Genomic DNA, 15,025 nt, shown 5'->3' with positions numbered 1-15,025 from the left:
GTATTTGATTTACATGTAGGACAGAGGTGATTTACATGTAGTACATGTACAATTGCACGGATGCAACATGTGCATCATCTGTATAAATGTACGCCTGTACATGTGATGCACATAAGCGTCACAGGTCCTATTCAACATCTTCACGTGCACAGTACATGTGCAGTGCACACGTCCTGCACAAGTGATTTACGCCTTCCGCACAGTTGATTTACACGTAGCACGTATTTGATTTACATGTAGGACAGAGGTGATTTACATGTAGTACATGTACAATTGCACGGATGCAACATGTGCATCATCTGTATAAATGTACGCCTGTACATGTGATGCACATAAGCGTCACAGGTCCTATTCAACATCTTCACGTGCACAGTACATGTGTATTGTACACGTCCTGCACAAGTGATTTACGCCTTCCGCACAGTTGATTTACACGTAGCACGTATTTGATTTACATGTAGGACAGAGGTGATTTACATGTAGTACATGTACAATTGCACGGATGCAACATGTGCATCATCTGTATAAATGTACGCCTGTACATGTGATGCACATAAGCGTCACAGGTTCTATTCAACATCTTCACGTGCACAGTACATGTGTAGTGTACACGTCCTGCACAAGTGATTTACGCCTTCCGCACAGTTGATTTACACGTAGCACGTATTTGATTTACATGTAGGACAGAGGTGATTTACATGTAGTACATGTACAATTGCACGGATGCTACATGTGCATCATCTGTATAAATGTACGCCTGTACATGTGATGCACATAAGCGTCACAGGTCCTATTCAACATCTTCACGTGCACAGTACATGTGCAGTGCACACGTCCTGCACAAGTGATTTACGCCTTTCGCACAGTTGATTTACACGTAGCACGTATTTGATTTACATGAACGACAGAGGTGATTTACATGTAGTACATGTACAATTGCACGGATGCAACATGTGCATCATCTGTATAAATGTACGCCTGTACATGTGATGCACATAAGCGTCACAGGTTCTATTCAACATCTTCGGATGCGCAATACCTACCATGCACACGTCCTGCACAAGTGATTTACACCTTCCGCACATTTGATTTACACGCAGTACCGAGAGGATTTTCATGTAGGACACAGGTGATTTCCTCGTAGTGTAGAGGTGATGTAAAAGCATATTAGAGATACAACGAAAAAAAAGGAGTTTATATATTTGGTGCCTTACGCAGTTCAAATACAACATTGTAAACGTCTTCTTGAAAAGTAACAGAGTTACATGTAACGAAAAAGCAATTATATACTTACCCAAAATTACTGACTCGTGCACTACTCTACCGCACCATTAACGTTCCAGGTCAGTAATCCCAAAGTTCTATATTCCAATCCCCCCCCCTCAAAAGGCAGCTACAGCATATTCTCGTCACCTGAAGACGAGACAATATGGTACTCTGACGAAACTTTGTTTATCAGTAGCGTATATATTAACAAACCACTGTCACGAGCATTTAGACAATATTTTTCTTTCTTCCTACACATATATCATTATACACTTTTCATTTTGCTATGCAGCATATTGGGTATCGTACCATTAGGGCCTGGAAGTTGAAGACCTTACCTAAAAAAATTTTTAAAAAGCCTAAACATATTAAGAAAATGACCTAAATTTGGAAAAAAATACTTAAAATATGATAAAATCAATAATGATACACTTAATGTGTATAATATTTAAATAATACACAATTCTGGTGATATGTTGAACAGAAAAAAAATTGCAAATTTGCATTTTCGTCGCCCTGTTTCTGCTGTTCATTTTGAACTACTTGGAGGACAATCCTCACAAGCATCTACTGTCTGGTCATACCTACTATACCTGCTCCAGTCATTCAAGGGTTCCTATTGTCAGAGATTATTACAGAAAACTATGTTTAAGAGTTTCTAATTGAGAATGGGCAGCAAAACTGTAGTTGAAAAAAGGTCAAGTACCAAAACCAGCTGTTAAGACTTAAAGGGAAATGGGGACCAATAAGCCAAATATGACTTAAAACTAAGCATTTTCTGGCCTAAAATGACCCGAAATTAACATATATTATGGTGTTCCTCTTACCTTCGGGCACTTGGGAAAAACTATCTTTAACTTCCGATCCCTATATATGATACTGAAAATATTAAGAAAGAAAAAACTCATACTTGTCTGAATAATTAGGTTCTGAACTTATAAACAGTTGTGGTTTGCATATATATTTTTTTCTTTTAATACAGTGCTTGGTTTGTCAACATAGCTTTTACATAGTATGATTTCATCAAAAGCCATCATGGAGCTATTTCAGATTTAAAATATATGCTTGATAAAGCAAAGTGGCCTCAACTCAATCACAAGTGAAACTAGATTTTAAACAAAATCCAAGTGCAAAAATGTTTATATATTCTATTAACCGTAACTTGGTGCAACTCCGCTGTAATTTTATGGAAATAGTAGGTATTACAACATTGATAACAACTGATTATATATATATCTATACATTTATTTCTTATTAAATATAAAAAGTAATCTACAAGATGGTTGTAGTTTTTTTTTTCTTTCTTTTAATTTACTTTCTCCGATAAATCCTTGGCCTCAGTCCTCTGCATCCTGTAAAGAGAAGTTTTAAAAGTAATACAGTAAGTGCAGACACTAAATCAATCTATTTAAACTAAATCACAGTCATATTCTTAGCATAGTTTGAGATTAAGAATTTAAATATGGTCCATCCAAATTATACATGCCATACCATTTTCTCCAGAAACAAAGCTAAAGACTACCATTTAAGCTCAATAAATCACCACCATCAGCATCTCTGAAATAAGATTTCTTAGGGTATTGAATCAATTCCAGTAAGAGTATTTAAATTAGCAATTTGAAAACGAGGCTGGCTTTTTATCGACAGGTGGCAATCCTGTGCAAACGTGTGTTGAAAACACTGGTAGAACATCTCATGAGTAAATGGTACTAAATGCACTGACCTTGAATGACATTGACAAGTGTGGGTTTAAGTACACGTAAAACTGAGTTATTACAACAGGAGTAAATGTATGAGCATGCTTGTTCACCCCGTGCTCATTCGTACGGACAGTGAAGGATGAGAATAAACTCAAGACTGGATGCAGTAAGAACTATGAGAAGTGAATTTGGTAGAGAAATTGAGGTGAATGTTCACGGATGATCGAAACACTACACTTCGAATGCCTTCTGAAAAGTTCAAAATGAAGACGAAAGCTGTGAGGCAACGCATAACGAAGAAAAATCTAGCACAAATGGAAGTTTTATGTTACCTAAGCTACGGGAAGTGGGTTGAAAGTAAGAAACAATATTCAGAGAAGCAAGCAAGATGAAAAAGATTTATTTTTGTGGCATGAACAACCAATAAAAACGTTGCCTTTTCCATATTATCAATTGTATATAACTGGCTGATCTCTACCACGTTATGCAAGATAGGCAGAAGTATATACAGTAGTGCACTCTGTATTCCTCTCTGCGAGCGGCCGAGGATGGTTTAGAGTATGAAATGCAAATAAGTTACGTACCTGCCCTTGAAATTATATTCATTTTCATACAAATTAAACGTTATAGGGGTTCAGATCCGACGGACTTCCTGTCAGTGCGCCCCTGACTTATATGACTCACAGTGAAACAAATTTATAAATCTTATTGCTATCAAGTACAATGGCATTATTAATAAATTTTTTTAGATATTCATATTTCAAGTCATGTTACTAGATACTGAGACACTGGAAGACTAAGTACTGCTTAAAATTTAACCCAAAATATGCAAAAACACAGTGGCAAATTTGTGTAAGAAAAAAAGATCCTATATCCTAGATAAGCGATCGGCAAAATCCATATTCTCTGTCTGCGTGCCTGTAAATCGAATAGTGCAATGACGGGACATCGGATTATCCTCCTTCCTAACTCAGCGTTGCAATCCTGACGTAAAGGTTTCTTCTTTTTTTCAACTAATATAATGTACATTTTGAATTTAAACAATACTAGTAAGATTCTTAAGAAACATTTCTTTTACTATCAATGAGTCAATTTCTTTTTATCATCAGGTGGTACAGTGTTCCACATAAATATCGCAACTCTATAGTAGTACAATACTTTAATTTATGCATTTGAAATCAATATTTCGCTGGTTACCTGCCTATCAGGCGTTAGTTTAAGGTTAGATTGATTATGCAGCAACCTGCAGAACATTGATTTCAAATGTATTGCATAAGATAAAATCTTAAAACTGTAGTCGAGTTGCGATATTTATATTGAACACTGTACAAGACGAAAAAAAAATGAAATGTTCCTCTCTTTTCCGTCGATATTAACCTTTAAAAAAAAAAAGAAAAAGTTTGTTTGTGTCATATAAGTCTACAAATTTCTAATAGTTTGTAAAATACATAATCGTTCTCGCAGAATAAGAAAAAAGTCTTAAAGATCATGAAATCTCAAACACCCCCGAATCGCCCAGTTTTGTTCTAGTGTCCCCTTTGAAAATGAGAACGCCGCTGGAGAGCGTTAATATACACGTTGAGAATAGGTGCGTATAAATTATAGAGAATAAAGTTGAAAGAATGACTGCGTCAAAGGTTTTTTTTCTGCTTATAAATTACCTACGAGAGCAAACACATTTTATACTCCGTTAGCTACTCGCACATATTTCAAGGTAAAAGCACAGTTCCGCACCTCCTTGCCCGCTAGGTCCCAAGTATGCAAAAATGTCCGCCCTGTTGCCGACTTCTGATGTAGATTATAGTGACAATTTAAAGCTTGGAGACCACTTGTTAACCGTTCTTATTTTGAAAACTGCTGCAAAATTGCATGTAAATATTAAAATAAAGGCTTACGAATACATGAAAACCAAACATCAGAGGTGATACGTACCTTCGTGACCTCCTTGTTTTGGCGTGGTGCAGCCAATCACTTATCGCTTCCCTGATTTGCTCCTCCGAACACTCAGGATATAATTTCTTTGCAGATGCTAGAAAAAAATGTACATATGACTATGTTGATATATATGAAATTATACATTCATTAGTAAACTTAAATCCTAAAATAAGAACATCAAAAGTGAGAAAGAGAAACCCTAACAACAATTTTGGTATGCAATCCTTTTCCGTCTGAATGATACCTTGGTAATGAGATATTTGCTGTATTTACGAGAGTATAATACTTCACGCATTTTTTATACGGAACAGATAAAGAAAAACTATTTCGCATACAGCATACAGAGAAGTTTATGCTCCGATTTTCCCCCCTCCCACTGCCTCTCTGTATTGAAGATTACTGAAATTGTCATTCCCAGCAGTGAGTCACTCACCACACCAATGACTCCCCTCTCAATCTAATTGACATTTTTATCATTTGCAGCAATTGTCAGTGACTTTTTAAGTAAATAAAAAAGTGCAGTCATTACAAAGCATATACGACGTATGATATTTTCGTCTTACAAGTTTAAATAATGTGGGGAGAGGATTGGAAATATTTTGTGTGATCTGGAATTGAACCAACGGCCATGTTTCACATGCCTTTCAAAATTATTGTTTATAATGAGAATCATTGTTTTAAGGTAATAAAATTTGGAACAATTCAGCGGTATAATTGAGTAAATATAGTAGAATTTTATGGCTTCTACTAACGCCAGAAAAAGAACCTATCAAATTAAAAATTCCTCACTTATTGAAATAATTAAACATAACTGTACTCATCTCACTTTTCTTCTGTTTGTTTTGTTTTTGGTGGGGTCTGTGTTACTACAAACACTCAACTTACATTCTATTGCAAAACAGTATATTTTATATCAAAGAACAATTTGTTACTCAAAAAGAAACAATATACAGGGTGCTTCAGGAGGAAAGGTCAATAATTTGAGAGGCGGTCAGATTTGTCGACTACAACAATCAAGTTTACATAAACATATACGTTTTAAACCTTTGTTTCAGATATATCACTACATGAAGTTTAATGCATGGTGACAAGGGTACACTGCAATTATGTTGAAATGCGTACTGTGATACTATAAGACACGAGAATGGTAGCTAATGTAAAGAGGACTGAGGAGGATACTACAGGATTAACACTACTCATAATTGGCACCAATGGTCCGCGGAAAACCAACATGCTTCATGCGAACAGTTACCAGATGGAACTTTCGTGTTGACAGTGCACCATACCTTCATCTTTTGCAAAATACTTTCCCTCCGTATTTGGAGGATAGTATTCTTTCTACGCATCATGTGATACCAAATGGACGGTGAACCGTTTTCACTCGACTATCACCCAGTGCCTTCACGCAAAATACTAGTCGTTGGATTGGATGTTTTGGGCTAGTCTAATGGCCACCTAGGCACCTGTTCTAACACCCTTGGGCTACTGTATGGGTGGTTGAAAGAAAAGGTGTACAGTGTTGGTAAATAACAGCGGGAACATAAAATTAATGAAACTGTTTCAACGTAACTCCAATGTACACATTTCCTTGTCCACATGTACCAAATTCATATAGTAATATCCCTGAAACAAAGTTTATATGGACTTCTTGTTCTGGACATGCTTGAGCACAACCTAATTATTGCCCTTTCCCAATAAACACCCTATAAACTATCAAGCATTGAAGACAATGCGATCACGATTAAAAAAAAATGCACAAAAAAATCTTACCAACAATAAACTTGTAGGTTTGTGTCTCCACAAACGACAGCTTCCTCACACAATTTATTCCCGACTTTCCTGTGAGGCTATACAGCTCAGCAACTTCATCCACCACGACACGACGAAGAATATTCTGTGCTAGTTGTTTTGGAGTTTTTCCACCACTCGCCAACATTTGAAACTGAAAGTAACATTGTATCGATTGTGCTGTGTTAATGCAGCGAAAAAATTTCATGCATATAAATAATATTTTTCAATATTTAGTTAATGTTAGAGCAAATAATCACCATAAATTATTTCTTGTGATTAAGTTATCTGCCAAGGTTACATATCTTTTATATGATGTGAAATGTGGTGGCAAAAATAAATCAGCAAATCTGATGAAAACTAGGATCCAATTTGGATAGATTAATACATCTTACTTTTAAACAATCAATGTTATTGGTAGTTTTTTTTTTTTCAATGTTACTTTCGTTTGTTTGCTGAAGAAACCAACCTAGGAAATGCATTACATTTTTTGCCAACTCCACTGTTTTTACTTCATAGAGCATGTGGAGGAATGTAGTACTATCCGAGTTCCCATGATCGCTAAAGAAGATAATTCTTTAATGTGTGACTTTTTGAATGTGTCTTAATTCTGCAAATTTGATAAAATTATACATATACATAGTCAATATACACATACATTCTTCGTTGTTGAAAACTTTTTACACAATTTAACTTATAGAAAAAAACATGCATACGGATGAAACGTATTTAATAACTTCAAAATGTCAACTCTTACGACAATTTAGTATTCAGCACCAATGTTGTAAATGTCAAGTTTTTGTCTTACACATGAATATAGAAGCGAACAGTCAATATAAAAGTGAGCAGAAAGTGAAGTTTAATTTCAGAGCACAATAAGATAAATAACAGACACTCAATATTCTATTATTACAATGAAATAGTGAGAGTAGCAATATAAAAAGTATCATACAAACATCCCTTTCAAATTAATACAATTGCCATGACTTCAGAAAAATATGTATTTCGTAAATTCACAACCTTACTCATGCAAAGCGACGAATTTTTTTTTTTTTTTTTAATTTAATAAGTTAGAACACTGAAATAGAAGATTGACGGACTGTGCCATCAGTACTACTTTTAGTTGTTTATATTCACAATGAGGAGTATTAATGGTGCTATCTAGTAGGAAAAAAAAATAACAATGGTAAATCTCATACAGGATGTACGCGAATCTGAACCTATAAAGTGGAGATAATCTATGTATCTCCGGAAAACTTAGGTCAAAGTTAGATCAAATTCAGTCACCAAAAATCGGGAGCATTCTGCTAGGGAGCGCTACATAACTAATTTCTGTGAAAACAATTTATTTTCTGAAATGTTATAAAGTCTATAAATGTCTACTCACGTAATATTGTCTTGGTTGCTCATTATAGGTAACTATTTCAGACTCCTGGATTTTTCACCTTTGTGCTCTAGAAAAGATACAACAGAGCTTCTAACAACATTGAGGATTTTCATTGACTTTCAATGGAAATCTTGAAGTTCCAGAAAGTTCTCGTCAGGACGTTTTCCGTGACCTTTTCAGGACGTTTTAACGAAACACTTTTATTTCCAGGGTTTCCAGGACGCGTGTGGACCTTGCATATTATGTACAGCAATATTGGAAGACGTTGGGATATGTTGGTGAATACCAACACACCTTAATGCCGAAACAATACTGCTGCACACACTGCTGAAAGAAAATGCTAACACAGCTTGCGTTACAAGAGTCTGGAGCACGGTAAGGTTCCTCAGCTAAGCTTCATTGAGGAAGAATAAGCACATAGGAAACAGAAAAAAAAATGAACAGAGGAGGATAGTAAAGAGCAAATTTTTTAAAAAAAAGTAATAGTGAGGATTAGTGACTTGTCCCTTAAAAAATGCTATGACTTATTTAGCATATTGCTAATATGTAGCAACTTAAATCAGCACTGGAACTGTCTTTGGCTTGTATTTTTAATAATGCAATCACTAAAAATATAGGAAATATAGGAGAAGATTAAAATATAGGACAAATATACACACATTTCCAAACAAATAAGAAAAAATAGGAAAAAGAGGACAGCTGGGAGCCCTGCATAACATCACTTAGGAACTAGTGTGTGCCTTATTCAAATATCCATGTTTCAGAATCGTGCGGCATTTGCGCATTAAAGCTTAGAGAGGCATTTCGGAAATGCTCCGGAAATTTGAAGTACTAATCAACTGCCTCTACAGAAATTGATGCGCAAATGCCGCACGATTCTGAAACGTGGATATTTGGATAGGACACATACTAGTTCCTATGTGACGCTTTGACCCGACCACGATTGGTCCCATAGTACTGGAGCCATGGATCCTTAAAGTTAATTTTCTCACGTTTTCGGTAGTGTAACACCTAACAGTTGTACAACGTATTTAGCGCCATACTAATATATATAAATTAACTGGCCCGTGTGGACAAATAATAAATATCTCATGGCGTTTGTCGTATACATAATTAAAAACTTCCTATTAGTTTCCAAAAATAGCGGAAAAATTATAGTATGTAGATACGACCTAGTTTCCCACATTTAAGAAAATGAAAGTATTATGAAAGAAAACACTTCAATTTTTACCATATCTTTCTTACATATTACTACACAGTTATTTCGCGTCAAATCACATTTGTAATATGCTCAAATTTAAATTTTGTGTGTTCTCAAAACAAGTTTTAAAGTCAAATCTAGCACACACAATCCATTTACATTATTGTGGACAATTTAGTTTCAATTCACTATTTGGGAGGCGCGGTGGCTCAGTGGTAGAGCGTTCACCTCTGGTGCTTGGGGTCCCGGGTTCGATCCCAGCCCCCGCCAAGTGAGCTTTGTGGTGGACAAACACCGTGCTCGTGGGTTTTCTCGGGGTACTCCCGTTTTCTCCCACTTTCTTCATTCCACCATTTTACTCATCTCTCATTATCACCGTCTCCTTTAGCCTAACCGGCATAACCATGGGACGTAAAACTCAAAGATTTCATTTCATTTTTTCAATTCACTATTTACAAAGATTCATAAGTGACTATGAAAAATTTAATAGCAGTGAAGGAAAAAATATCCTAACTAGATAACACTCATAAATCATTCAAACTCAGCTCTTTTTTGATAAGATTGTGCTTTTTCTCGTACTACTTTATTTTTTGTAAGAATCTACATAACGGGTTAAAGACATGACTGAACAGAGCTTTGATTTTTTTGTGAAGTGCAAATTTCGTGCATTATTACAGAGAGAGAGAGAGAGAGAGAAAATGACAATAGCATAACAGACAACAGGGCGCAAAATTTCAAAGTCAGACTCACTCGCCAATACAAAAATGATGGTCGCCAGTATCTCTCACGTACAAATTATGAGAGGTCCCCCTCCCATGGTCCTTGGTTTGACAAAGAGATTGCATTCGGGCATAAAATTTGAAACCAAGTTATCTATTCTAGGCACTGGGCTATCCCCCAGCTGTTCTAGCTTCAAAGACATCCAAGAGAAATTGTCCATTTGGACACGAAACCGGGGTTAACTGGTCACAAATGTCATTGCCGACTCACTCACGAAGGACTCTTGATAAAAATACGTTGTACTGATCTTTACATAAGCTTGCTTGTTAATAGCTATAATTGTCAAGAGTAGGGATGGCCAGAACCGGTTCCTGTTGGAACAGTTTTTCGGGTCTGAACGGATCCGGTTCTAGAAGATCCGGTTCAACAACCGGTTTTTCGGATCCAGGTCCGGAACCGGTTCTTCGGATCCAGGTCTGTAACCGGTTCTGGAACTGGGTTTTCGGATCCAGGTCTGGAACCGAAACTTTGTGACGATCCCTACACTAAACACGAGCTACTGGAAGGCTGTGAACAGTGTGCTAGATGAAATGGTGGAAGCGACAGGCAGGCACCCAGGTGGCGGCCGCTTGTCTCATTTAGCTAAATTAACTGGGTAACTGGCAAACTTAATGGTTAAACAGGCAAATTGGCCAACTCATTTGGCTAAACACTCACTGGTGGACCAAAATAAAAACAAAAAACACTGGTGGACCAAAATAAAAACAAAAAAAAAACTGGTGGACCAAAATTGTTTTCTGGGGGCACAAGAGAGTTTGGGCGGGGAGAGCACAAGCGCATGGTCCTCTTTGCAGTGTTTTGAAGGTGAAATTTGTGGCTCCTTTACGGGTCTTTGGGGGCTTTCGGATCCAAGTCTGAAACCGGTTCCTAAGAACCGGTTCTGGAACCGGAACTTTGTGGCCATCCCTAGTCAAGAGTCATTTCAGAAGGACTAAAAGACAAACAGTTACACAAGTAAAAACATTATACAGAATCATATATATAAATCGGGAAACTCCATTGGGAAAATCCTGTTATTTAAATGTATTTGTGTGTAAAATTTGAAGGTCAACATATCATAATCACTAGGCTAAAACTGAGGTATTAAATTAAAAATTGGGTATGTAGATATTCAATAAAATTAAAACAAAGTGAAATCCAAGCTGATGTTGGAAGCTACGTAGGCAGTTGATAAATTTTGCCAATTTCTATCAATATGTTTAAGCAGCCTTGGCTTCTTTATAAAACAAGTAGAAATATATAACTTGGTTTCATTTCGTATGTTTAGGCTTAAATTCCTTATGAAATACCAACGTTATCACGGAGAAGACTTTCGCTTAAAGAGACACCTCGAATTGCTACTTGCTTTACACCTGAAAGATGGACCGAGAATTGAACACGGGACCCCTCGATTAAAAGGTGAAAAGTAGATAAACGTAATGCGGATGGTTTGATATGTGGAAACGTCACCATAAAGTTCACACGATTTAAACATTTTTCTTTTTTTTTTCTTTCTTGTTTAAACCATTTTTTTTTTTCTGAAAAACCAGCTGGTTTAAACCAACCCTGCCTCGCAGAGTTATCTTTTGTGAAGTAAGTCACAGTGGAGATGTTACATGTGAGACCTACAGTAAAGAGTTGCCCTTAAGCTATATCCTGAATCAATTCGATCTATATTCAGATATCCTTTTTAAATATTGCATGTTGCAGTAAGGTCTTCAAAAAAATGCTTGTATGGGTTCACTCGAGCAGGCGGTTCTACCGAAAACAAAATTTATAGGTAAAATACGATGTGAAACACTTTTCGTAAAAGAAGCAGAGTGTAAATATAAGTAATTTCTGTCAGTGGATATCATATTGAAATACATTTTCAATGGTAGTGAACGTATTCTACATGTAACTATTTACTGAAGCGGAAGAATACAAGAATGCGAAGAAGGTGAAAATAAACTGCGGGAAAGTTCCGTTCGTGTTAGCAATGGACGACTGCGATAGATATAATGTAAGCATACGATTAGAGAGCGTCGATACGTGTGATAAAGAGCGTCGTATTATAGTTTTTCAAGCGTCATGGTAAGTGTAGAAAAGTAAAAATTCAGAGCATACGAATTTCTCCTCGCAGCAGACCATTTGTACGCGGGAAAGCAGTGAAGCCATTTTGAAATTAAGAATTACTACTATTATATAAGTGCTTTTGAAGGTAAAAATTATTGCAGATATTTAATGTATGTTTTCACTATCCTCGTTTATGCGTATGCCCTTGTTGCTGACCCGCCTGCTCCCTACGAACGCACCCCTTTGATCCGCTCGGGCCTCCTGCTGCACTCCTGCCCTGATTCGGTTAGATAGCATTCGTGCTTTTTAGTGGCCACCTAGACAAGTTGGTTCGTGGTTTATGCATTAGCTCCTCATTTAGTGCATGTTCTGCAAAAAGAAACCGGAAAATGCAATAAATGCGTGTAAATTTCATAGAACCGTTTGCTCGAGTAATGCCTTTATACCTTTCTTAAAAGATGGCTCAAGAAAAATACATGCATACGATCAGGTTCTATTTTAACGGCAAGGTTCTTGATTACTGGTCCCTTCCCATTGAGCAGTAATAAAGACAGAAAACAACGTGCCCTGCGGGTTTCTAACCCGCCTTCACTCGCTAACGCTCGCTCGGCAATACTGTATAAGTTAAATGCATAAACTTAGTACAGAAAGAAACCTACCCAGCTACTAATCTATATGGGGGACCAGTAATCTAGAACCTTCCCTATTTTAACTATTACCCCTAATTCCCATTCTGGATTTGGTAATGATACTAGCATACCTTGATTTGATTGTAAATTATCTCGGAGGTTCTGCCGTTGGAACACTACCTCCTTTCAAATGTAGGGTTATGTATGCATAATTTATTTCATGTTAAAAGGACTACGTGATAATGACTCTTGCAGATCTTTCTTTAAAGAGATGCAAATCATGACAGTGCCTTCAATGTATATCTATAGCTTCAATGTCCCCTCCAAAAACATAAAATGTCAACTAATAAATACTGCTTGAGAAGAACAGGATGCATGTGTATACGGCAACATTAACACCAGTTTTATTATTTAAACGGGTGCTTTATTAAATTTTACAAATTACAGTAAAATTAAGTTCATCACTCACCTGATTATAATATAATGTTGAATTCTTCGCCTTCAACAACATTGGACAAACACCACCACACCACAGCTCGTACCCGACCACACAAATAAGCGCGCCGTGCACGGCTAATACACAGCTCCAACCAGTGCGCATGCGTGATTCGAAATAAAAATTAAATTAATAACGAATAGAGAAAAATAATATTTTACTTCCAAACAATAATAATCTTATTAAGATTATTATATTTACATATCTTTTTGTATGTATATAATCAGACACATGTCTATTCGGTTCTCACGTCATTTATTACATCAAAGCGAACACTGCACATTTTTTATGCTACTGAGAGAGCCTATTTATAGCGTGTCGATTTATCTGATTGAATATTTATTCCAATGTACTTAAGCCTTCGAAAAATGCAGGTTACATTATATTGTTTATTTAGAATGAGTAATATAATAATTTTTAAAAAATTTAACTTTCAATTAAAAATACTATAGCCATATTTAATGTAAATATTAGCAGAATGAAACTAAATACACTTGCACGGTATTACGAATGTGTCATACACATGTGCAGTAGCTGTGCAAATGCACATGTGCACACAACGGCTTAAGCACGGGTTATATAAATGTGTACTGCATCCACGCAAATGCACATGTGTACATAACGGCTTAAGCACAGGTTATATAAATGTGTGCTTCATCCATGCTAATGCACATGTGCACATGCACTTCTTAATCACGGGTTATGTGCGTGTGCATCATCCACACAACTGCATATGTGCACATAACGGCTTAAGCACGAGATATACAAATCTGAGCTTCATCCATGATAATGCACATGTGCACGTGCACTTCTTAATCACGGGTTATGTACGTGTGCCTCATCTATGCAAATGCACATGTGCATATAACGGCTTAATGACGGGTTATATAAATGCGTTTTTCATCCATGCTAGTGCACATGTGCACGTGCACTTCTTAACCACTGGTTATGTACGTGTGCCTATTCTACGGAAATGCACATATGCACGAAACGGCTTAAACACGGGTTATATAAATGTGTGCTTCATCCATGCAAGTGAACATGTGCACATACATGACTTAGTCACATGTTATGTGCGTGCGCTTCATCTACGCAAATGCACATGTGCATATCACGGCTTATGCACGGGTTATATAAATGTGTGTTTCATCCATGGTAATGCACATGTGCACATGCACTTCTCAATCACGGGTTATGTGCGTGTGCATCATCCACACAATGCATATGTGCATATAACGGCTTAAGCACGTGATATACAAATCTGTGCTTCATCCATGATAATGCACATGTGCACGTGCACTTCTTAATCACGGGTTATGTACGTATGCCTCATCTACACAAATGCACATGTGCATATAACGGCTTAATGACGGGTTATATAAATGCGTTTTTCATCCATGCTAGTGCACATGTGCACGTGCACTTCTTAACCACTGGTTATGTACGTGTGCCTATTCTACGGAAATGCACATATGCACGAAACGGCTTAAACACGGGTTATATAAATGTGTGCTTCATCCATGCAAGTGAACATGTGCACATACATGACTTAGTCACATGTTATGTGCGTGCGCTTCATCTACGCAAATGCACATGTGCATATCACGGCTTATGCACGGGTTATATAAATGTGTGTTTCATCCATGGTAATGCACATGTGCACATGCACTTCTCAATCACGGGTTATGTGCGTGTGCATCATCCACACAAATGCATATGTGCATATAACGGCTTAAGCACGTGATATACACATCTGTGCTTCATCCATGATAATGCACATGTGCACGTGCACTTCTTAATCACGGGTTA

At 36.8% G+C, this 15,025-nt stretch overlaps 1 protein-coding gene across 1 annotated transcript; it reads right to left on the bottom strand.

The window, feature by feature from the left end:
- Positions 1–2,473: 2,473 nt before the first annotated feature.
- On the bottom strand, positions 2,474–13,532 carry LOC145677158 (uncharacterized). Its single transcript, XM_081747790.1, has 4 exons — positions 13,190–13,532; positions 6,672–6,843; positions 4,899–4,995; positions 2,474–2,618 (listed from the first exon to the last, which is right to left on the bottom strand). Exons 1-4 carry the CDS (start codon positions 13,319–13,321, stop codon positions 2,573–2,575), a joined length of 447 nt encoding a protein of 148 aa, XP_081603916.1. The 5' UTR covers positions 13,322–13,532; the 3' UTR covers positions 2,474–2,572.
- Positions 13,533–15,025: the final 1,493 nt, after the last annotated feature.

The sequence above is a fragment of the Thermobia domestica genome, chromosome 2 (assembly GCF_964235325.1).
Source record: "Thermobia domestica chromosome 2, izTheDome1.hap1.1, whole genome shotgun sequence".
Classification (NCBI taxonomy): Eukaryota; Metazoa; Arthropoda; class Insecta; order Zygentoma; family Lepismatidae; genus Thermobia; species Thermobia domestica.
Note: the sequence above shows the minus strand (reverse complement) of the source record. Positions and strands in the feature narration are given on the sequence as shown.